A 24,439-nucleotide genomic window follows, 5' to 3' on the forward strand; every position below is an offset into this window, starting at 1 on the left:
AAATGACATCTGCATACTCCAACTTAAATCGTACTAGTGCATTATAAGCGTTTAATTTCACAACAGGAGGAGTACTGCGCAACTTCCTTTTCAAAAATGCCAATTTCCTAAGGGCACCCTGACAAATTTTGTCAATGTGTGTTTCCCAACTGAGGTTGCTTGTTAGTGTGACGCCTAAGTATTTAACCTTATGGGAAGCAATACTTTTTTGCAGACTAGTTGGTTCATACTTGAAAAAATTGAATTGCTGCACAAACTTGAAGAAAAAAAAAACGAGACAGGAAAGAGCGCAGACTACCAACTGTTTGTTGTCGTTTTTGGAAGCCAATATATACGCAGGCTATGCTGCGCTTCCACGATGCGCACAAAACCAAAAAATGCCACAAACAAAGCCAACCGAAAACAAATCAAACCAAAATTGACTGCCGCCACAATGACAAAAGTGAAAAATGGCAAAATACAAAAGTGATACCCAACACAATCTAAACTGCGTTATCCCAAGATGCGCGCTCATCTGTTTTTATTTATCTTTTATTATTTTTTGCACCAAGCATCAACAAAGGCATAAAAGAATGAAAACGTACTCTAGACATTTTTGTTTAAAAACCATAAAAATAGCGCTTAGCACCAAATAAAACAATAAATTAACATTTTATATTCACTCCAAGCAGCCCTAATTGAGAAACACGAAGAAGCAGTACGCCGAGAGAGTCAAAAACTATACTAACATAGAACCTTAAAAAACATTACGTAGCGTCACATGGGAAATAAAACATGAACACTAATGAACGAAACAAAAGAAGAGGAATGGAAGAGAACACACTGCAAGGCGTTAGCGACAACATTACACATGACCATGTAGGAAGACCATTGCCCTGTCCGAAAGTGAAATTGAAGGCATGCTTATGCACTTGTCATTATATTGCCTTGATAAAGTACGCTTCTATTATCTCTCTTTCGGTCTTTTCACGTGCCTTAGCCATTACTGACGCATTCTCGAACCGGGGGGTGCAACCGCATTTCCTACAATGGAAATCTAAATGACCTCCATTTTTTTCTTTTTACGGCCAGACTGTGCTCACGCAAGCGTTCGTTGAGGCAACGCCCCGTCTGCCCTATGTACACCCTCCCACACGACAAAGGGATCAGATATACAACAGCAAATACACACCTAATGAACACGTTCGCATGCTTTTTTGTGCATTTTGCCTTCTTCTGTTTAGTCATCAACGAGCAGATCTGTCGCAACTTTGTAGGCGCTGAAAACAGTACATCCACACCATACCTATTAGCCACCTTTTTTACATTATGGGAAACACCATGTAAGTAAGGCATAACATGAATAGGCCTCCTCTCCCTTCCTTCGACGCTTGGACCCATGGCCTTGTATTTTTTAAGAAGGCTTTCACAAGCGCTAGCTAAAAACTGTGCTGGGTTTATCAGGCAATATAATGACAAGTGCATAAGCATGCCTTTAATTTCACTTTCGGACAGGGAAATGGTCTTCTTACATGGTCATGTGTAATGTTGTCGCTAACGCCTTGCAGTGTGTTCTCTACCATTCCTCTTCTTTTGTTTCGTTCATTAGTGTTCATGTTTTATTTCCCATGTGACGCTACGTAATGTTTTTTAAGGTTCTATGTTAGTATAGTTTTTGACTCTCGGCGTACTGCTTCTTCGTGTTTCTCAATTAGGGCTGCTTGGAGTGAATATAAAATGTTAATTTATTGTTTTATTTGGTGCTAAGCGCTATTTTTAGGGTTTTTAAACAAAAATGTCTAGAGTACGTTTTCATTCTTTTATGCCTTTGTTGATGCTTGGTGCAATAAATAATAAAAGTTAAATAAAAACAGATGAGCGCGCATCTTGGGATAACGCAGTTTAGATTGTGTTGGGTATCACTTTTGTATTTTGCCATTTTTCACTTTTGTCATTGTGGCGGCAGTCAATTTTGGTTTGATTTGTTTTCGGTCGGCTGTGTTTGTGGCATTTTTGGTTTTGTGCGCATCGTGGAAGCGCAGCATAGCATGCGTATATATTGGCTTCCAAAAACGAATATAAACAGTTGGTAGTCTGCGCTCTTTCCTGTCTCGTTTTTTTTTCTTCAAGTTTGTGCAGCAATTCAATTTTTTCAAGTATGAACCAACTAGTCTGCAAAAAAGTATTGCTTCAACATATTTCTAGTTCTGCGGACTCTTTCCTACGTAACCTGAAGAAGCCACAAGCTGCTAAGGCTTGCGTGAACCTTGTCGCACAGTCCATCTGCATGTCTCGATATCTGTCCTACTGCTTAAAGAAGAAATACGTTTCAATTGAAGTGAGAGTACTTTTCGGCGCTCTGGAGCCATCCTGGGGCCACGCCAAGAGAGTTTGTAAGCTGATGAAGTCTGAATCGTGGAGACAAGTGCGATTCTATTTTGACTGGCTCAGGGTTGTACTCCAAGAGGACTGTGGTTTTGATACAGGACAGAAACAGTTTGCAAAGCACAAAAAGAAGGCGAATCGGTTGGCGGAGTTCTTGTGGCAGAACGTCAGGTCAACATTTACTTCAAAACCACGACTGGCTGCAACAGGCAGTGTTGTCACTTACCTGGGAGACATAAGGATTCCTGCAAATGTGGAGCAAGTCCTTAAAAAAAGGGTACCAAATGCAGTTTCCAACCCCGTTCAACGCGTCCTGAATTGTTGTCCCACGTGCATCGATTTGGCCAACGTGTACAAGAGCAGGACCAGCAGAGGGCTATCGGGGATGGAATAGACTGCCTGGTGAAAACCGCGAGTGATCAGCAGGTTGCTAGGCCTCCTCTAAGATTCGTCGTCAAGGCACTCAAAAAAAGGAACTTGATAGTTCTAACCTCAGACAAAGAGGGAGACTTCGTGGTTCTTCCTGAACGGATGTACGAGGACAAGGCACTAGATGCAGTGTGCAAAAACTTCAAAGAGGTGCAATTCTGTCCAAAGAAACGGAAGACCATGATACAAAAACTGTTGAAAGAAATGAACCTTGATGCGCTCTGCAGAGAAGTGGTAAAAACAAGCAATGTGACGCTACAGTCATATTTCACCTGCAAGACGCACAAGTGTGACTACCCGCTTCGCCTTATTGTGTCCGAGAAGGGCAGCTGGCAAAGGGTAGTGTCGCGGTACCTACAAGGCATACTTGGTTCTCTTAACAGCGGTGACCCTTTCTTAGTGCGAAGTTCTTTGGAAATCGTTTCTACTTTGAAGGAAAGCTTACCAGTGGCATCCACAGCTTTTTCTATTGATGTGGAAGAACTTTTTTACTCAATTCCACATGGCGCGCTTTTTGATGCTGTCAGGAGTGCAATCGAAGAATTCGGTGAAGTTAATTTCCAAAACAAGCATGATATTTTCATGAGTAACTTTTTGGAACTTTTAAGATTCTACCTAGAGTCCACTGCAATCGGCCACCAGGAGGGTACCTACGTCTAAAAAGCTGGAATTTGTATTGGATCAGCAGTCGCACCTGTTCTCAGTGACATATTCTTGGCAGCCTTCGACCAACGCCTGAAGGATGATCTGTCCCATTTGGATGTCGTTCGCACCTTCAGGTATGTGGACGACTACCTTATCGTGCTTGGGAAGGTCCCATGTGAACGGGTTCAAAGTGTTGTGAAAGGTGTCCTTGAGGTTTTCAACAGACACTCCAGTGGCCTGAAGTTCACGCACGAAATGCCGGTCGAAAATGAGATCCAGTTTTTGGACCTACGGCTGAAGTTTGCCAAGGAGCACATCTGCTTCAAATACAATCCACGATCGAAGAAAGGCTTATTGCCTTTTGATAGCGCGCACTCGAAGTTGATTAAGAGGTGCATTGTGATGTCAGCTTGTGCGGAAGCCCTCGACAAGTCTTGCCCTCATCTGATGTTTGAAAGCTTCGAGAATCAGGTAGCTCGTCTGGGTGCGGCTGGATACCCAGCACAGTTTTTAGCTAGCGCTTGTGAAAGCCTTCTTAAAAAATACAAGGGCATGGGTCCAAGCGTCGAAGGAAGGGAGAGGAGGCCTATTCATGTTATGCCTTACTTACATGGTGTTTCCCATAATGTAAAAAAGGTGGCTAATTGGTATGATGTGGATGTACTGTTTTCAGCGCCTACAAAGTTGCGACAGATCTGCTCGTTGATGACTAAACAGAAGAAGGCAAAATGCACAAAAAAGCATGCGAACGTGTTCATTAGGTGTGTATTTGCTGTTGTATATCTGATCCCTTTATCGTGTGGGAGGGTGTACATAGGGCAGACGGGGCGTGGCCTCAACGAACGCTTGCGTGAGCACAGTCTGGCCGTAAAAAGAAAAAAATGGAGGTCATTTAGATTTCCATTGTAGGAAATGCGGTTGCACCCCCCGGTTCGAGAATGCGTCAGTCATGGCTAAGGCACGTGAAAAGACCGAAAGAGAGATAATAGAAGCGTACTTTATCAGGCAATATAATGACAAGTGCATAAGCATGCCTTCAATTTCACTTTCGGCCAGTTAAATGGTCTTCCTACATGGTCATGTGTAATGTTGTCGCTAACGCCTTGCAGTGTGTTCTCTTCCATTCCTCTTCTTTTGTTTCGTTCATTAGTGTTCATGTTTTATTTCCCATGTGACGCTACGTAATGTTTTTTAAGGTTCTATGTTAGTATAGTTTTTGACTCTCGGCGTACTGCTTCTTCGTGTTTCTCAATTAGGGCTGCTTGGAGTGAATATAAAATGTTAATTTATTGTTTTATTTGGTGCTAAGCGCTATTTTTATGGTTTTTAAACAAAAATGTCTAGAGTACGTTTTCATTCTTTTATGCCTTTGTTGATGCTTGGTGCAATAAATAATAAAAGATAAATAAAAACAGATGAGCGCGCACCTTCGGATTACGCAGTTTAGATTGTGATGGGTATCACTTTTGTATTTTGCCATTTTTCACTTTTGTCATTGTGGTGGCAGTCAATTTTGGTTTGATTTGTTTTCGGTCGGCTTTGTTTGTGGCATTTTTGGTTTTGTGCGCATCGTGGAAGCGCAGCATAGCATGCGTATATATTAGCTTCCAAAAACGACAATAAACAGTTGGTAGTCTGCGCTCTTTCCTGTCTCGTTTTTTTTCTTTAAGTTTGTGCAGCAATTCAATTTTTTCAACCTTATGGGATCTGTTGATCGTAGCATTACCTAACGAATAACTAAAGCCGAGGGGCCTCTTTTTGTTGCTGAATGTAATAGAAGTTGTCTTAGTAGCATTTATTGTTAAACTCCACTTTGTACACCATGTCTCAATTGAGTGCAAAGGATTGTTTAATTTATTTGGTCATCTCGGGCTTTAATGGCTGTGTATACCCTGCAGCCGTCCACAAATAATTCAATGTGAATTGGGGGATCAACAATAAGATAAATATCATTTATATATACTAAAAATGTAGAGGGCCCAGTACAGAACCCTGCGGGACTCCAGAGTGCACATCCAACTCTTCGGAGATACACTGATTAATGGTGACACACTGTGTTCTATTTCTTCAGTAACATACTATCCATCCGACTACTTTTCGTTCAACGCCAATTGAGAGAGGTCTTGAAATCATATAGGGATGGGGGATGACTTCGAACGTTTTTGACAAATCTAGAAATAAAGCCTCGGTTTGGCCATTAGTGTTTAGTGTACTAATTAAGTCATCAGTTATTTCAGGTAGTTGAGTAGCAGTTGACAAACCAGATCTTAAACCATGCTGTTTGGAATAAAGCAAATTGTTATATTCGAGGTAAGTAATGATGGCCTTATAGATAATATGCTCGAAAAGTTTACAACAAGTACTCGTTAAGGAAACTGGTCTGTAGTTGCTAATTTCTAGAGAAGAGCCAGATTTATGCACAGGAATAATTTTTGCCGAGCGTCAATCATCAGGAATAGTCGAAGTGCGTAGGGACATAGCGTGAATTTGACACAGATATCTAGCTACCCGTGAGGCATATCTACTTGAAAAGTAGTGGACAATTGATCGGGGCCAGCTGATTTATTCACGTCTAGTTTATGCAAAAGGCTGAGGACACCATCCTCTATTATTTCTACTTCAGGCATAGGACAATCAAAAACGTATCACGGCAGTGCTGCGTGCGAAGCTGTGCGCGTGATCACAGATTGGAAAAATGCATTTTTTTCGTGTATTTCTTTATTTATTTTTTATTTATTGTAGCCTCAGGGCTTTACAGCATTGCAGAGGGGAGCGGGCACTGACGAACAATGGTAAAGAAAAGAGTACATAGACAAGACACTAGAACATTATTAAACACTGGAAAGCAACTATTATCAACTGCAACTATGTTATACAGCCAGTAGATTATACAAGAAAACTAACAACAAAATCAAACGTTTACATTTCCAACAGCAAGTATCTTATCAAGCGATGTTTTAAAACTACAAGGCGAGGTGATGGATGCAACTGATTGTGGGAGGTAGTTCCAATCCTTGCAAGTTTTAGGCAGGAATGAGTGGGAATATGTTGATGTCTTGAAGCGAGGAACAGCAACTTTCTGCGCATGATCAGTACGAGTTCAAATGTATGACGGTGGGGTTATTAAAAGTGAACGCAGAAGATCGTTGGTGTAAATTTTGTGGAAGAGAACGTGACGGGATATCTTACGGCGTGTAGCGAGTAAAGGAATGTTAATAATTGATTTCATGTTAGTTACGCTAGCGGTACGGCGATAATCTGATAATATAAATCTAACAGCGCGATTCTGAATGCTCTCAAGTTCATTAACTAAAGTGATATTACCAGGGTCCCATATCGATGACACGTATTCTAAATGCGGACGAACGTACGTAATGTAAAGAAGCTTTTTTAAATCAACAGGGGCCATGTAAAAGTGTCTTCGCATGAATCCTAGAAACCGGTTTGCCTTACATGTGACAGAGTTGGTATGATGTTTCCAAGATAAGTTGTTAGTAATATAGACACCAAGGTATTTATAAGAGGGGACGGGATCGAGTACGGTGTTGTTAAGGAAATAATTTCGACATGCGGTAGTATTACGTGATATGCGCATAGACTTGCACTTCGAAACATTTAATTTCATTTGCCATAATTTACACCAGTTAAGCAGGTTAGTCTAATCTGTTTGGAGGGTAGTGATGTTATTATTATTAGATATTTTGCGATAAATTACACAATCATCCGCGAATAGGCGCATTGTTGAAGAAATATTGTTAGGCAAGTCGTTAATGTAAATTAGGAACAGCAATGGCACAAGGACAGACCCCTGTGGCACTCCGGAGCGAACTGGTGTAGTAGACGAGTCGAAATTATTAGCCGATACGTATTGGGACCGGTTAGTAAGAAAGCTACGGATCCAAGCGAGCACATATGAGTCAATGTTTAATAGGCTTAGTTTATGTAGTAGTAGGGAGTGTGTTACTTTATCAAAAGCTTTGCTGAAATCTAGAAAGATGCAGTCAGTTATTGTTCCAGAGTCAAGGGATATGTGTAAGTTATTAGTAAAAAGTAGAAGCTGTGTTTCACACGAATACTGTTTTCGGAAGTCATGCTGAGCGGGTGTAAAGAATTCATTGTCTTGAAGAAATTTGATAAGGTGAGAGTAAATGACATGTTATAAAATTTTACATGGTACTGGTGTGAGAGAGATGGGACGAAAGTTACCTGGATCGTGGGTTGTTCCGGACTTATGTAAAGGTACCACCCTATTAATTAACCAGTCGTTAGGAAGCACTGCCGTAAGAAGAGACTGTGTGTATATTCGTTCTAGGATTAGAGAAGAATACTCTGCCGTGTTTTTGAAGAATTTTGTGGTGATACCATCGCAGCCGCATGAAGATGAAATCTTTAGTTTATTGGTGATGGACCGTGTTCCTTCCGAGCTAATGACAATGATGTCCGTTGAGGGAAAATTAAACGGTTTTGCGGGAAGTATGTCATTACTACTGAATGGTTCAGAGAAAGTTTCAGCAAAAGTACGGTTAAGTAAACATGCACACTGATGATCCGGAATTACATCACCTTGGGATATTAAAGACAGGTTGCTATGCTTGTTACCTCGTACAATGTTCCAAAATTGTTTGGGATTTTTTCGCAGCACTGATGGTAAGGTTCTGTTAAAAAAGGTAAATTTAGCTACATTTAGTTCACTTAAGTAGGTAGCAGCTGCAGATTTGTAAGCTAGCCATCGAGCCAAAGACTGGGATGTCCTCGCAGCTCTAAACAGTCTTTTCTTGCGGTTAGAGAGTCTATTTAAGTGTCGGTTGTATCAGGGAGAATTAGTATAGCAGTACACCTTTCTTACCGGAATATATTTGTTAGTTCCAAAATTTTACTTCTAAATAGGTTCCAGTTATCTTCTGCAGTGCGTTTAAAACTTGCAGGGAAAAAAGTATCTAAGAAAGAGCATAATTTAGTATTTATGGTGTTAAAGTCAGCTCTGTTATAATCTCTGATAATTTTAAAACGGTTGGATCGGCGCAAGCGTGGAAACGATAGAGAAAAATGAATTATGTCGTGATCACTTAACCCAGACAGCAGTGTTATCGGGGACATAAGATCTCGAGATGACGTCAACACGAGATCTAGAAGTGATGATGTAGTCGAGGTGACACGTGTGGGATGCTGAACTAATTGTGATAGCCCAAAGTTGTTACAAATCGAAAGAAATTCGGTAAGTTCAGATGACGTTGCCATATAGCACTGGTAAGTGTCTGACCACTGAATGTCCGGGAAGTTAAAATCGCCTAAAAGAATAATAGTCGCACCTGGGAAACGAACAATAATCTGGTTTAAGCAGTCATGAAAAGAATCGCAAAAGTTCGATAGGCTGGATGGGGGTCGGTAACAAACTGCAATTATTAGGTTTTTAAAGCCAGTACGAATACAACACCATACCGATTCTAAGTCGGTGAGAACAGGAACAAGAAACATTCAATGTCATCTTTGATCGCAAGTAGAACACCACCACCTCGTCGCTCATTTATGTCCCAGCGAAAGACCTTGTAACGTTGTTCACATTTTAATAATTCGGCATCAGAGACTGTATTCGACAACCACGTTTCAGTTAGAGCGACAATACCAGCGTCACAATCATTCATCAGGGCACACAAATCATCACGTTTTGACAAAAGGCTACGTATGTTAGTACTTAGTACAGAGAGAGCACCGCCCCCTGCGTGACCCTAACTTAGATCACTTTGCGGCATACGGCCAGACCGGAGTCGACGCGGGGAGGCAGCATGACTATTTGCGGTTCTGTATGTGGAAAACTGATGTTTTCGTCGTTACTTACAGCGTCGCTAACACTTGCGCTATCTCCTACGTTATTACTAGCCGGGGAACTTTGTCTTGTGGATGGACCGATGACGTACACTGCTTTAGAGGTTTTATCATAGCCGTAGCATTTTCCGTTGGCGAAGAGTTTCGTGTGTTGAAGATTGATTGGAACATGCAGTCCTTTGCCATACTCGTACAGAGCCTTTCTCGTATCACGCGTAGTTGCACAAAAGTCCTCACTCATAGAAACATTGCAGCCTTTTAGTAAGAAGCGTTTATCAAAAACGGTTTCTTTTGTTTTGTAGGCCGAAAACTTTACGATAAGAGGGGGGTTCCGGCCACTAGAGAATTTGCCAATTCTATGCGCACGGGCTATACTATCGGACGATATCGTCAGCTGAAGCTTAATAGCGAAAAGTTTAAGAACTTTCATTTCAGATTGTTCGGCAGTCTCTGAAGCGACATCTTCAATCTCAAAAAACACAACGTTGTCCCTTCGGGAGCGGTCCTCGAGATCGTCAAGACGGGTTCGAAGCGAGTTTGTTTCAGTTTCCACGCGCTCCACTGCAGCACGTGTCGCATTAAGGTCTTCTCTCACGCTGTCAAAACAAGCTAACTGGCTTTCCACAGCACCCAGATGCTTGCCAATGTCGGCGATTTGGCTCTTAGCTGCTTTCTGTTGCTCCTTTAACTCGGATATGTCATTGGACATGGCTGTTTGGGATGCCTCTATTCTAATAGACCGCGCGGACAAGTCCTTCAGCATTTTGGCAATATCTGCCAGAGAATTATCGCTAGGACCAGGGTTTTGCTCCACATCCCCACACATAAGCAAGAAAAAGGCACTGAATGGTTCAAGCAATGCTTCTGGGCATGAAAACACCACAAGAAAGCGATCATCAGATTTGAAACAGGAATGAGGAAGTTGACTAAGGTAACTAACCTGCGAAAAAACGAAGAACCACGGTATGAGCATTGTTCTCTCGGCGCCACCATGCCCACTGGCGAAGGCTAGCGAGCGTCTAGGGTTTGTAGGCCGCGGTGGAGCCACTGTTGCAACTGTCGATGTCGATCTGGGATAGCTCGCAACGAAGCTTGCTTGGGCAGGAAGCGTAGCAGGAAGATGTGGTTCGAACGGCGTCGGTGAGTGCGTGGATATATGCGATAGGCACATGCCGGTATTGTTGGCGGCGAAACGCATGACACGGGGGCTGTCAAGGGAGACACTCATGCTGCTATCACCCATCAATCCACCGGGCTGGAAGCCGTCAGCGCAGGCGCCAATAATCTGCGAAAAAACGAAGAACCACGGTATGAGCATTGTTCGCCACACACAAGCTATTTCCCACTATTTCACAAGCTCCGTGAAATAGTGGGAAAGTACACGAACTGCAGTCACCTGATGAGGTCATCAACATAACTTACAGGCTTCACTGTGATCACCAAGGACTCCACTTCACTGCATAAAATCAGATACGCTGCTTTAAGTCCCAATAGCAAAAGCCGCAGTTTTGTTTGTGTGTAATAACAATGGGTTGGCCTCGAGTGGTATTTTGTACCATCGCACAGGAAGAATGATAGTTTGTTCTGCTTCACAAGTTCTATGATCCTGTCAGTCTTACCTCTTCCCTGGACAGGGCTTTAATTTCAATAAGTAATTCTGGCTTCCCGCCTCTGATTAAAATGCCATCTTGGCTAAACCCGAAGCATGGAGATATGATTAACGACGAGGTAAAATGTAGACACTTGTTCACCTGTCCTCAGAGTATACTTCTGTAGGGCTGGCTTCTAATAAGCCTTTCCACGCCTTGTCGCCTCATTTCCCATAAAGTTGTTTGTCAGCAGTTTGGAAACCTTTTGCTCCCAGCTGAGCTTCTTGAGGAATGAAGCGGTAAAGTGTGCGGAATTTGCTGCCAGTGATTCTCCCCATTTGCTCTTTTTGTACTCTCTGTTATGCTGACCGGCAGTTTGTTTCAAGTCATAAACTCCCTTATCTTCAGACAGCCTATCTTTTTCTTGATAGAAAGCTGACAAGTACTTGCTCAAACTCTCGATTGATTTGTGGAGTTTAACGCCCCAAAACCACCATATGATTATGGGAGACGCCGTAGTGGAGGGCTCCGGAAATTTCGACCACCTGGGGTTCTTTAACGTGCACCCAAATCTCAGCACACAGGCCTACAACATTTCCGCCTCCATCGGAAATGCAGTCGCCGCAGCCGGAATCCGAACCCGCGACCTGCGGGTCAGCAGCCGAGTACCTTAGCCACTAGACCACCGTGGCGGGGCTTGCTCAAACTCTCAAAAGTGAAAGGATAAATTGCGAGTTTGTTTCAGTCTTTAAAGACAACCTTGTGGTATAGTGCCCATCCTTGTGCTCTTGCACATGCTTGTTTCTAGCAAGGTAGCTAATTAAGACGCTTTCTTGCAGCGCAGAATTTCGGTATTCGTAGCTCTCGCTTCCACTATCCATTATGTTCTCAAGACACAGGCCTGCTGCTTCCTTCGCCAGAGCACTCAAAGGCACTGCTCCACCCAGCTGTCGTCGGATATTCTCCAGCTTGGCACGGTCCAATTCGACTGCTGGAAAATATCGCACATGGCAAAGGTCTTTTATCTACCTTGGCTCGTAGATGGAGCTTCCTTTCATCTTTCCCCATGCTTGATTTTTGTTGTAGTAAGCTGCTCTAAACTTGAGATTTTCCCCCTAAAAGATTTGACAGAAGTAATTCACAGAATGGGTGAAGATCACACGTAAAGAAATGAATGAAGCAGTGAGAAAGACCATGAGGTCTCTTCAAAACTACTTTTTTTTTTGCTCAAGAACACTAATTCTGCTATAGTAAGTTGGAAGTCAGGCAACCGAAAACTTCAGTTGAGAATCGGCTTTAGCTGATTCACAAGGTGAATATTACAATCAAACAAGCTTTTATTGAGGGCGTAAACATGTGTCACATAAATCTTGCAGTTTTTCAATCAAATGAGGCCACTTGGAACTACAGGTAATTCTTGGAACTACAGGTAAAACCACCATATGCTTATGAGAGAGGCTGTAGTGAAGGGCTCCGGACATTTCGACCACCTGGGGTTCTTTAGCGTGCACTCAAATCTGAGCACATAGGCCTACAACATTTTCGCCTCCATCGGAAATGCAGCCACCGCAACCGGGATTCGATCCCGCGTTCTGCTGGTCAGCAGCCGAGTACCTTAGCCACCAGACCACCACGGCAGGGCAAGTTTGGAAATTATTCTGCGTTGATCAAGACAACACAGCTCGGCTTTTGTTGACAGTGCTTGTTGTCCTTGACTTGCTCCGGTTTTTCAATTTTTTCGCGTAGAGGGAACATAACGTGCGAAATAAATATCGAAAACAGTACACGAAAAATGACACATATCAAATGAGTTCGTCAGCACCGTAATCAGTATAAAAATGTGGTTGCATATAAGGGCATCTAAGGCTTGCGACTGAAGCCGCAAAATGAGACTGACACCTTCTGTACCCCGTGTTGCGCTGCTACACATGCTCTACGTTAACTTCTTCAAATTTCGATAAAATGTGCGCTAAGTTTACTTTTTCGCTGTGATTGTTGTGACCGACTACATGATGAATTCGCAGTTCGTCACCATAGTGTGAACTCACAGTTGCTCGCTGCCAAAAACTAAGACTTTGGAGCAACAGTCCTGTTAACTTGCGCTGAGAGCTAGGTCATGACTTCGCCGCTCTTGTGAGGGTGTAATGCGCGTTCTGTGTTCGCAATGAACATTTGGGACCAATAAATGGCTGAGGAAGCATAACATTAGCAGCTTCTCAACGTTTTAACAGCGTGAGTTCACAAATTTGCGGTACCGATTAGTCGGAAACTACAAGTAGTTAGGGTAGATTTATCGGTGTGACTTACCGTCCCATCGGATCCATCACTTCTTCATTGAAACCGCATTTCGTCTTCATTGAAACCGTAGCTTTCATTTCCTTGCCATAGAAAGTTGTCCCAGAGTGTAGGAATGCTTGCCGCAAGCGTGAACCGACCCCTACGCTCGCCCGGCGAATAATTGCGGCCATCCAAAGGGACGTACAACGCGCGTTGCGTTTCTCTATGGTATGGAAGTAGTGTTCTATAGCTCCAACTTGCCGCTAGTAGGCAGTCTTAGCCCAAGGTCGGTGCCCAATCAGTCACATGCTTCAGGCTGTTGCATTTATCTCTGCTTCCACTTTCACCGCGAACTACTACGGCTACCCCAAAGATGTAAGACCTCAAGGGTCTGCTAATTCCTTATTGTTTGTCGTTAGTCGTCGAGATGGAGATGTTTGACTAAGCGTCAGCATGGAGGCACTATCCTTAAGCGATGCTGAGGATGATGTGAAGTTTCATTGCTCTTCATACGAAAGAAGAAGGCGGCACTATAGGGTGCGATGCTTGACAAAGGCGTCGGCTCCATTGTACAGTCTGGCGACAGTTAACAAAACAATATAACTGAAAGCATAACAAAAAAATGGCCCGGATCTACATGTTACATTGCGAATGTCGTCAAAAGACGCTGGTCTTGCGTGTGGAGACAGTGAACAAAACATTTATTTGATGTTCTGCGCAAGACAATCGGTGAATGGTATTCCGGAGGCTCTGCGTTAGAGGGCCTCGAGCGTGCAGCGGAGGCGAACGAGCGCATCGAGGCACGTCAGACACGAATGCCATCTAGTAGTTATCTTCGAAAACAAAGGAATGCGTGCGCGCCTGCGGAGAAAGATGCGTGCCATTCTCGGAGGCGATGAGGTGTGGAACGCAAAGCGACGGGCAGGTGCAACTACCGTGTTGTTTTAGCAAAGCGTCGGTAACACTTGCCTTTTTGAGCACCGCGTTGCACTGTCAGCGCAGCGTGCTTAACGCTATGTATAAGGTCCTTAGAATTATTTGTAAGTGCCTTCTCTAGTATAAAGGCACACATAAAAAAAATATCGACATGTCGTTATGGTACCTCAAATATGCGTCGTGGTTGTTTTTTATTTGACAATCGCACAAATATGAACGCTGGAGCTTGAGCAATGTTGGTGGGCACTACGGATGGGGTCGGCCATTTGAGGTATTGTTAGGGAGAACAAACAGACAACTGTACAGACAGACAGGCCGAAATTTTTTTGTCGAAGGTTCTCAAGAATGACTATCGTCTTTAATAAACAGACAAATTAGCTACACTTGCGAGTATGACAAAATAAACTATTATAAATCGTATAGCAGGAAAAACGTTGTCATACATAAATGAAACCAGAGTGTAGTAAATATTTTTTGTTTCGTTTTTAAGTATTTTCATTGAAACATCAAAATTAACAATTGTAGACAAATTATACATAGCCACGGTCAGCTGTCCGGTTAATCTGTTTTTGCCATAGTTAGTACGCGTTTCAGGGACCCGCAGGCTGTGTTTTCGAAAATCGTATGCATTGTTCGACAAAGTATTGTTGTGAGTATGTAATTGATTGAACTTATTATGCTGCCACAGACGAAAACAGTAGACTTGCTTTACTTTAAGCAAAGCATAATGAAAAAACAATGGCGAAATCGGAATATCTTGGAGACTGTCGTAGTAACCATGAATGCACCAATGTGTGGTGCTTTATGGCGCAAGGGTGAGTTGATAACAAAAGAGCGTCAATCCAGTAGACTAGAGATGCGAACACCGATTCGGTACGTGGTTGTATAGGAGCCTTAAAATTGCTCGTGCTAACGCGGTTAAAAACATAGAAGTGACGTGAAATATGGGCAGTGAGAGTGAATGGCAAAAGGTCGTGATAATAAAACCTTGGTGGAGACGTAGTCACCACAGCCGTTACTTAAGTAGAGAGGTCGTGCTACACATCACCTCTAAATATGGATTCAAAATTATGTACAATATATAAAAACGCAAACGTTGATCCAAGAGTAAAATTGGATTCCTACCGATGAGCCTGCCACGTTGTACTGGAAGTTGTTATTGGTAGGGCTGGTAAAAGTGCTTTTCCGACCACCTCACTCATTGCACTGGACGAGGATGTCGAGAACGGCATTCGAAAGACTTTTCAGCATTTAGGAGACTAATCAAAGTTTTGTCCTAGTGAACACAGGCAGAAGTGCGTAAAAGAAGGACTTTGTGAACCCACAGACAGAACTTTATTGCTAGAATCTCTTGTTAGCATTGAATTTATTTCTAGTCTTCATTGATTCACTCTGTTGTCTATTAGCGCTCACATATACACACTAAACCAAAATACCCGGAAATAACCCGAAAAAAACTGGGTAAACCACTTCTTCATGCACTACCTTTTCTGGTTTTTTTCCCACCTACTAGTCGAAGCAAGAATAAACTATCGTGCTAACTGAGTATTTGAACGCAAAAAGGGTAGTAATTGTTTAGCCCACTGAGGTTTTGAGCGAGTTAAGAGAGTGTAAACTTTCACAGCTTTCAGATTGTTTTTGACGCGAGTTCTGAGATTTATTTCAGGTGGAAAAAATTTAACTTCACGAGTGGATTTGCCCACAATCTACAAATTTAATCAATATCAAATGACGGCAGAATCGATGACGGGTTACCATACAGACGAACACGCACACAACAAATGCAGAATAAAACACCATTTAGGATGACTGCCTGTTGGGCGTGTTCGTATAGGTTCATGATGAAACAAGCGCTAAAATCTCTTACTAGAAAACGCATACGTAAGTAACTTTAAGGATCATAGCGCTTATCACGCTGCGCTTACCATGCAACGATTGCACGGAACGGGAAGCGTTTTCGACGCTTTGCTAAGACGAGATGGTGGTGGCACCTACCCGTCGCCTCACGTTTCACCTTATCACCTCTGAGACGGGCGCGCACGGCTACACGCTTTGTTTTCCAAAAGAAACTGCCAGATGGCGCTATTGGCGCACGTGTGACATGACTTGATGCGCTGGTGAGCCACCGCTGCCCGCTTGAGGCACTCAAAGCAACGCCTCCGGAATACCACTCACCGACATTTTTGCGCAGAACATCAAATAAATGTTTTGTTCAGTCTCTCCACACGCAAGACTATCGCCTTTTGTCGACGTTTGCAGATTGCATGCAGATACGGGGCCAATTTTGTTTTGGCGTCGTCGTGTTTCATGACTCCCCTCCAGTCAACGCAGTTTCACTGGAACTAAGGGCAGCATAAGCATAATGAGCAAGGAGAGCATTCTGCGAACGAAAAAAAAAAGGGGCGGGGGGTCTTAAAAAAAACCCTGCTGTGGAAAGTTGCCCTACATATTTTCGCAGATCGTTGGCTTTTCCTCTGCCGCAGCCCTGGAGACAGATGGTGCAAAAGCTTGGAATATGAGTGCCTAATTGAGCTGATGGACCTCACGTGTTTCCTACATCACCGAGCGACCATGCGCTTCCAAGCGAGAGCATCCGAACCTGTACGTCGCGGATACATCGCTTCCGTGCCGAATCGCGAAAATCCACCAATGGTAACAAAATCAAGCTGGTGTAATCGTCCGTGGTTGCTTTCTGGAGAACCGATAAGCAAAATGCTTCGCTATATCGTCTGCACCAAGCCGTGGCCACCAGTGACTAGTGGGACTGTGTCGACGGGGAGGTGAAAGAAGCATCGCATACATTTTATTCCACAGAAGACGATGTCTGCTGGAGTAAAGGGCTGCGCGAATTTTCAGCCCCATGCACCGACTGTTCTCAAAGATGTAGCGTGAAGGCGAGAGCCCATACGAAGCAGACGGAACCAACAAACGGCTTCCGGTGAGTACGAAGAAAACCTAGATGGCGTTTCGTCTCTTTCGTTGGAAGTATATACATCGCCCCGTACCCGTAAGACTCCGCAGATAGCGGACACGTATTCACTTGTGTCTGAAATGACGATGTATTCTGTGATCGCCAGCAGCGTTTCATCGCGTAGGCGTGCTCCTCGAAAAAGCCTAGTACGCCGTCAGCAAAGAACTTGCATGCAGGCGTGCACCACTATTCTACGCACGCTGTCATGAATACGCGCTGCTTCTGTGTTTGTGCATCCTTGCTCCGTAAAGATCATTGAGCTGCCATGGTTTGCGTGTAAATAGGTATATTTTGTGGACTTGTGCATCAGTAGATCTAACACTGATGAGACCAATAGGCAATTGTGCCAGCGAATTATTGAATAATAAAAAAACGTGAGGTTGGGTTGGTTTACAATAAAAGGCCGGTGTGAATCCTAGCGACCTGCAGCCAACCTCAAGTTTGCGCTTGCACTTTTAACCGTTATTGTTAATGGATGCGAAAAACAGCTCTCCTACCGGTACTACAGGGCAGGTCAAAAATTCGTGCCTATATATACTGGATTATCAAAGCGCTGGAGAGTAACGCGTGCCGTCCTTTCAAGTGGTGTTTTAAGATGAAACAAGCGCTAAAAATACATTCACTCAGAGATGACACAGACAAGCGCTTACTAGCAACTGAAAATTTTATTACGAAGCGAACACTAATAAATACATCACATGCAGGTACGCTCTTCCCGACTTCCCCTTTCATCACCAACAACGTGATATAACAAAATATGCACTCCCATACTCGACTGCACACAACCGGGTGCAAACAAGTGTCAAGAACTAAGAAAAGAACACGTAAAACAGAAAAAAACAAAAAAACGTAAAACAGACAAAAAACACTGAGTTACGTGACGTCCAAAAAAGCAAACTCCGTACCTGTTAGTAGAACTGGCGCTTTACTGACGCAACTGTCCCATCCTAATTCTATACGCTTCCATCCTTTCTCTCGTCGCGCTTGTTGTGCCTGTCAATTATTTGTGTGTCGGAAAATTTTGGTTGGCAGGTTCACTCCTTGTAGTGCATCGTTAAGTGTGGGTAAGGGTCTCCGCTTAGTGAACTCTCATGTTCACGAAGGCACACATTTAAGCAACGACCCGTCTGACCGACGTATTCCTTTCCCCACGGGAAAGGAGTTCCGTATACAACATGTTTTTTTGCACTCAACGTACCTTCTGCCAAGTTATATGCTACATCTGTTCGATTCTCTAGTTCCTTTCATGCTGACTAGCCTTTCTACTGCTGGGCAAATCTTTGATATTTTGTTTTCAGCTGAACAAAAAAAAAAAAAAACAAGCTGCACACCATATTTTAATGCAACTTTTTTCAACCGATGTGAAATATTGTGCAGATACGTGTTGACCACTGCCCGCTCTTTTTCATCCGCAACTTGTCACCTCTTGTCACGTGTGCCCATTATTGCATTTTTCACTTCCCGACGATTTTTCGCACGGGCCAAAAGGATACAATCATCTTGGTAACCAGGTCCCCTCAAGCGCTTGATCTGCATGGAAACACTCTCTTTTATTGAGTGTGCGCACAATTTCATGAGGCCAGCTTTGATGCAAGAAGTTGTGATCCCATTCTTTCATATCTTTTAATGTGCCCAATGATAGCTCAGCATAGTTTTTCTGATATAGGGTGATACATCCAACACGTGAAAAAGGAGAAAATTGAAGTTTATGTCCAGAAACTGAATGCGTCGTTGCTTCGGGACCTCAAAGAAAAACTGTAAGCCACGCCCGTTTTTTCTAAAAGCTACCAAGCAGTCATTAACGTGCTCATATCCGGATCGTTTTTTACCAAAACAAGGTAGTCATCTACTAATCTGAACAGCTTCACATTCATACCATCTAGCTCCTTACCTACTGCTGTGTCAAGTTTGCCCCAAAGAACATTGCATAAAATCGGGGCAACACTAAACCCAATGCAAATCTCATCTTCTGGACGTATCAATTGTTCATTCCACCTTATTAGCGTGGAACTCAGATACATGGCCAAAATCTCCAGAAAACCTTTACAGACCCACAACAGGCGTTACAAAAAGCCACTTCATCATTTTCGTCAGTGATGTACTCTTGTACACGTTGTCGTAACGGACCTCGTGGAACAGAATAGTACGAATCGATGACATCAATAGTGAAAGCATCAGAGACCCTTACATATTCACCCTTTATTAGTCTACTTGGATTTGGAAACCCAAAATGGGGCACAAAACCGGAGCATATTCAAACGTTTTTGGAAAAAATCGGACACGAGACGTAGCCAGGTACCCCTCTCTGAAACAATGGTTCGGAATGGAAGGTTTTCCTTGTGTTTTCACCGTAAAGAACGCTTCCAGCGACAAGCCTTTTTCGCCTTTTACCACCGAAGACAGCCTGCTCAGGTTCAAGTCAGCTAGCTTCCTAACAGCCTGACGTTTTACAAGGTGGACCTTCTCATAAACTTTCCGGAAATTGTTTTCTGCAGCAGCCTGGGCCTTCTCCAAATATAGCTTTTCTGGAAAAAATCACAAAGTAACCCTCCTAATCCGAAACCGCAATACGACTACCGCTATCACACAGGAACCTAATCACAGGTCCCACTTTCTTTGCTATGTGAGGTGTTACATTGCTAGATGAAAAACACATTCACGCAATGAGTACTGCACCTCAGTTTTTCCTCGTCCTTCATACGGCTTGCCACGGGCCTGGCCACTTCCAACTTCTAGGCACGGGAGAGAACTGGTTCTACACAGAACTTGGGTCCGTGTTGAGGAAGCTTTCTGTGATGGTTGGGCAAAGCCGGATCTCCTAAGATCATGACCTCTCCTTCCGTAGTTGTGCGTCTTTCCTTCTTGAGCAAACGTTTACGTGCTTAGTTCCACAAGGCCTCTGTGGCACTCTCTCACCACCGTAGCCACTCTCGGTAGTGAAGGTGTCTATTTCAACTCTGAGTGCGACAGGCTACTCGCAAGCAGTCTTTGAAATACCGAACTTGATGGCTCCATTCTGAGGACAGTTTTTTGCATAAACGTCCGCTGTTTCCACGAGTAGGAGCCTGTAACCCGCACGAACGGACGACGAGAGAAATAATGGAAGCGTATAGAATTAGGAAAGAAGGGGACAGTTGCGTCAGTCAAACGTCAGTTCTACTAATAGACGGGGAATTTGCTTTTTTGGACGTCACATAACCCCGTGTTTTTTTTTCTGTTTTACGTTTTTTTTTCTGTTTTACGTTTTCTTTTCTTAGTTCTTGACACGTGTTTGCTTCTGGTTGTGTGCCATCGATTATGGGAGTGCATATTTTGTTACATCACGTTGTTGATGATGAAAGGGGAAGTTGGGAAACGTACATGCGTGTGATGTATTTATTAGTGTTCGTTTCGTAATAAAGTTTTCAGTTGCTAGTAAGCGCTCGTCTGTGTCCTTTCTGAGTGTAAGTAAATTTAGCGCTTGTTTCATTATGAACCTTTGTGAACACGCCCAACAGGCCCTAAATGCTGTTTTGTTTTGCATTTGTTGTGTGTGCGTGTTCGTCTGTATGTTAACCCGTCATCAATTCTGCCGTCATTTGATATTTATTAAATTTGTAGATTGTGGGCGAATCCACCCGTGAACCTAAATTTTTACCACTTGAAATAAATATCAGAACTTGCGCCAAAAACATTCTGAAAGCTGTGAAAAATTACACTCTCTTAACTCGCTCAAAACCTCAGTGGGCTAAACAATTACCACTCTTTTTACGTTCAAAAACTCGGATAGCCCGAGAGTAAATTTTAACTTCGACTAGTAGGTGGAAAAAAACCAGAAAAGGTAGTTCGTGAAGAAGTGGTTTACCCAGTTTTTGAGGTTATTTTCGGGTATTTTGGTTTAGTGTGTATGAGTGAGCGCTAATACACAACAGAGTGAATTAATAAAGACTGGAAAAAAATTCAACGCTAACAAGTGCTTTTAGCTTTAAAGTTCTGTCTGTAAATTCAAAAAGCGAACTGATCGAAGCTCAATATATACTGCTCTCAACACAGTGTTCGTGAACCAAACCCAATGATGGTTCATCAAACTAATGAACAGATCAAGCGCGCATTGCTTGTTTGATTCCAGTTTGCAACCAATGTTTCAATGATCGCTGATCACTGGAAAGAAAAGAAAAAAAAAAGAAATGCCCGTGCTGCTTCGCCGCGTTCTGCCTGCAGTCTGGCATCACATTTGCACAAGGCGACCACTTTTTCGTCCATGTATTTTCCCTTTTTATATCGAAACAACGCTTCATTAGCTTAACGTCACTATTACTCAGTGATAGCCTGTTCAAGCGACCTTCTTTCGGGAACAGTCTTTGGTCATGCCTTGAAACTACATTTGAAGATACAAAAGCGCAGCGCGTTTGAGGCACTAATGTTTCAATTTGGCGAGCTTCAAACAGATGCTCGAAAAATTAGGCAGTGCTTTACCGCAGAATGAAAATTTTATTATTTTTGTTTAAGCGCCAGAAATAGTGGATTGCAGATTTTTTTCTAGAGTCACTATTGCAATGGTAATTAGACAACCTTTGTGAATTGCGTAGCTTGGTGGACTACAAAAATATTTTGACATGCTCTATATGACTCAGAAGCATACTACGCTAATTGGAGACGTATAGTGCTCACGTATATATTTTTATTACTTTGCGATTTTAGTTAAAGCACCCTGTAGATGTGTGAACATTTAAACTATAGGGCGCAGTGCACCACAATGAGAATCTATGCACATCGAAAAGAAGTATGGGATTGTGGTGCACACACAGAAACCGCGCCGCTTTGTAATGAGGCACTTTGAGACATGGCACTTATCAGATTTGCACTCTGCGAACGAAATCAGACAAAAAACGACCACAGAAAGCCACACTTTTGTGACAGCATTTAGGAATGACTGGTATGGTATGCAAGCATGCTGGACGATTTACCAGCGTTTTCGTTTAAGCTGCTTGAGGCCGCTCTCACCTTGAAAAGTAAAAATTATTCGCGCAGTTCGTGCTCATATTGTGAAGTGAATTCCACTTTCACAATCGTCGCCCTAAATTATTCGAAGGTATGCACGATGAGTAACGTGTCTAGATATAGGTTGAAGCAAAGAGTGCACGTGTGTTGTGGTTATTGAACCAGTAAAAAAACACATTGTTAGTTTGACTGATATGCAACAACTTGCAAATGGAGCACTCCAGCATATAAACTACATGATCTGTCTCACAAGAAAACTCACTACGAATTTTCAAGCTGAAATTATTGGCGGTGCTTTCACCAGCAGTGGTATTCGATCATCTGATTGCATGCCTTGCGTTAAAGATTCCAACAATATTGGCAAACAGTGGATGAAATATAATCAGTATTACAGACAATGGAGGAAGTAACAATGTCCTGAAAATGTTTTGAATACCCATACATTGCACGAAGTGGCTCTGGAAAATTTTTTTGGGTGCTCGCTTTGCGTCTACAAGTTGTAATGTTTCAACAGAATCGCTGACATTAGGCGCGGACGCCTTATGCGCGAGTACAAGGTTTCTTGTCTAACTCCAAATACTTACTATTGCTGTTGCGATTCACCGGAGAGTGTGGGAGTGTTCTGTGCACCATGCACCGCTAATTTGTTCTTGATGCGCATATATTCCGGTTGTGGTGCAGTACGCTTAGTGTACGTACGTCTACTTACCTATATATAGAGACGGTAGCATGTAGTACATCCATGCTGACGAAGGCTTGCCCCCAGCCGAAACGTTATTGAAACGTCATTTCACTCTTACGTGACAGTGTGGATTGACATTGGCAGGTGCTGCGTCTGTCCTTAAAGTATTAATAACACTGGGGGTGTAACGCCTTGAAATTACGGCATAAATTTATTACGTATTCTGTATATGCACGGCTCCGGAAACTTTCAACAGCCGGAGGTTCAACGTGTGCATAAATGTGGCGTTAACGGGGTAATAGTGCGAATAGTACTAGTGCGGAAATCTGGACGAGTGGGTTTGACAACTTAGTAACATTTAGACGCGCACACAGCGAACTGTGTGCAAGCCGAAGTGTTACAAAGAAAGAAGTGCCTAGCCTCGATCCGTACCGGCCTTGAGTACTAAATCGATCTGTACCGCCCTTGGTCGCGATCAAAGATGTCCGTGCGAAACCGAGATCATGGTGATGTGTGAAAGCAAGCCTGACGGCGTGCGTAAGTTCGAGCCACAGCCGCTTCGACAACACCAAGCTGTGGGTGGCCGCCCCATTTGACAACTAAATGAAAACAAAAATACATATCATCCTTATATTCCTTTTCATACTCTCAGTTTAAGCGTTCTCAAAGTAATCCGATTGTATTAACGTAACGCAAGGAGCAAGTGAGCTTCACCTAAGTAGTGTACGTGCACACACAAAAAAAAAATTGGCTATTACACAACCGCAATGTCCTGTTCGTACCCAATCATAAGGCTTGACGCTCGGTGAACACGAAATCCTAACAGCAGCATGCTTGTCTGATATCCAAACCAATACCGCAGCGCAGAAACTAAAAACAAACAAATAAAAAACAAACATGCTTCTTTTGATACACTAAAGTCTACGACGGCCACTTATTTCGTGTGAAATGCGGCGAGCAGTCTGGCACAGGTATCTCTTGAAAAACTGTCAATCCATTCATTGCCATTCGTCGCTGTCGGGATAACAACACACCACGCTCTAACCTGCGCACTGAGGTGAAGCTAGCATTCCAGGGTTTGTGCACAGTTTCTTTTGATTATATTATATGTAGTGCTACTTCATGGCATACATAATGGCGGGACTTTTGAATTCTTTAAGGTTTATACGCCACGTGGTGTGGTTAAGACGAACTAAATTGCTCGTGTCCCGAAAAGCTGGATCTGTAGCACCTTCTCTCACCTTGTGTTCAACCTCTTATCACCTGAGAGACAGGCGCACATGCCACGCACCTGGTTTTCAAGATAACTGCCAGATAGAGCTCACGTCTCACGTGTGACGTGACTTCATGCGCTTGTTCGGCTCCGCTGCTCGCACGCTCGAGGCACTCTAACGCAGCGCCTCCAGAATACTATTCAGAATTTTCTTGCTCAGAACATCAAGTAAACGCTTTGTTCATTCTCTCCAGATGCAAGACTACCGTCTTTTGACGACATTTGTAGTGTGACATGCAGATATGGGGCCAAATGTTAATTAACCACCGCCCAAGTATGAACGCTGCAGCTTGAGCAATATTGGTTGACGCTGCGGATGGGGTAGGCCGTTTGGAATATCGCTTGGGGCCGTTTGGGGTATCGCTACGGCGGACAGGCAAACAGACAGACAGACCAAAACTTTTGCATCAAAGTGGCCCAAGAAAACCTATCGTCGTTGAAACAGTGCTGCAGGAGTGGTAGTTTCTTCG

The 24,439-nt window shown here is 43.2% G+C and overlaps 1 protein-coding gene across 1 annotated transcript in view; it reads right to left on the bottom strand.

Moving 5' to 3' along the window:
* Positions 1-6,138: 6,138 nt before the first annotated feature.
* LOC142796175 (uncharacterized) overlaps positions 6,139-24,439 on the bottom strand; it is a 436,093-nt gene continuing 417,792 nt past the window's right edge. The window contains exon 3 of the mRNA XM_075886266.1: positions 6,139-10,546. Coding sequence (XP_075742381.1) covers positions 10,504-10,546 — 43 coding nt within the window. The 3' untranslated portion in view covers positions 6,139-10,503. The remainder of the gene's footprint in view (positions 10,547-24,439) is intronic.

The sequence above is a fragment of the Rhipicephalus microplus genome, chromosome 2 (assembly GCF_043290135.1).
Source record: "Rhipicephalus microplus isolate Deutch F79 chromosome 2, USDA_Rmic, whole genome shotgun sequence".
Taxonomy (NCBI): Eukaryota; Metazoa; Arthropoda; class Arachnida; order Ixodida; family Ixodidae; genus Rhipicephalus; species Rhipicephalus microplus.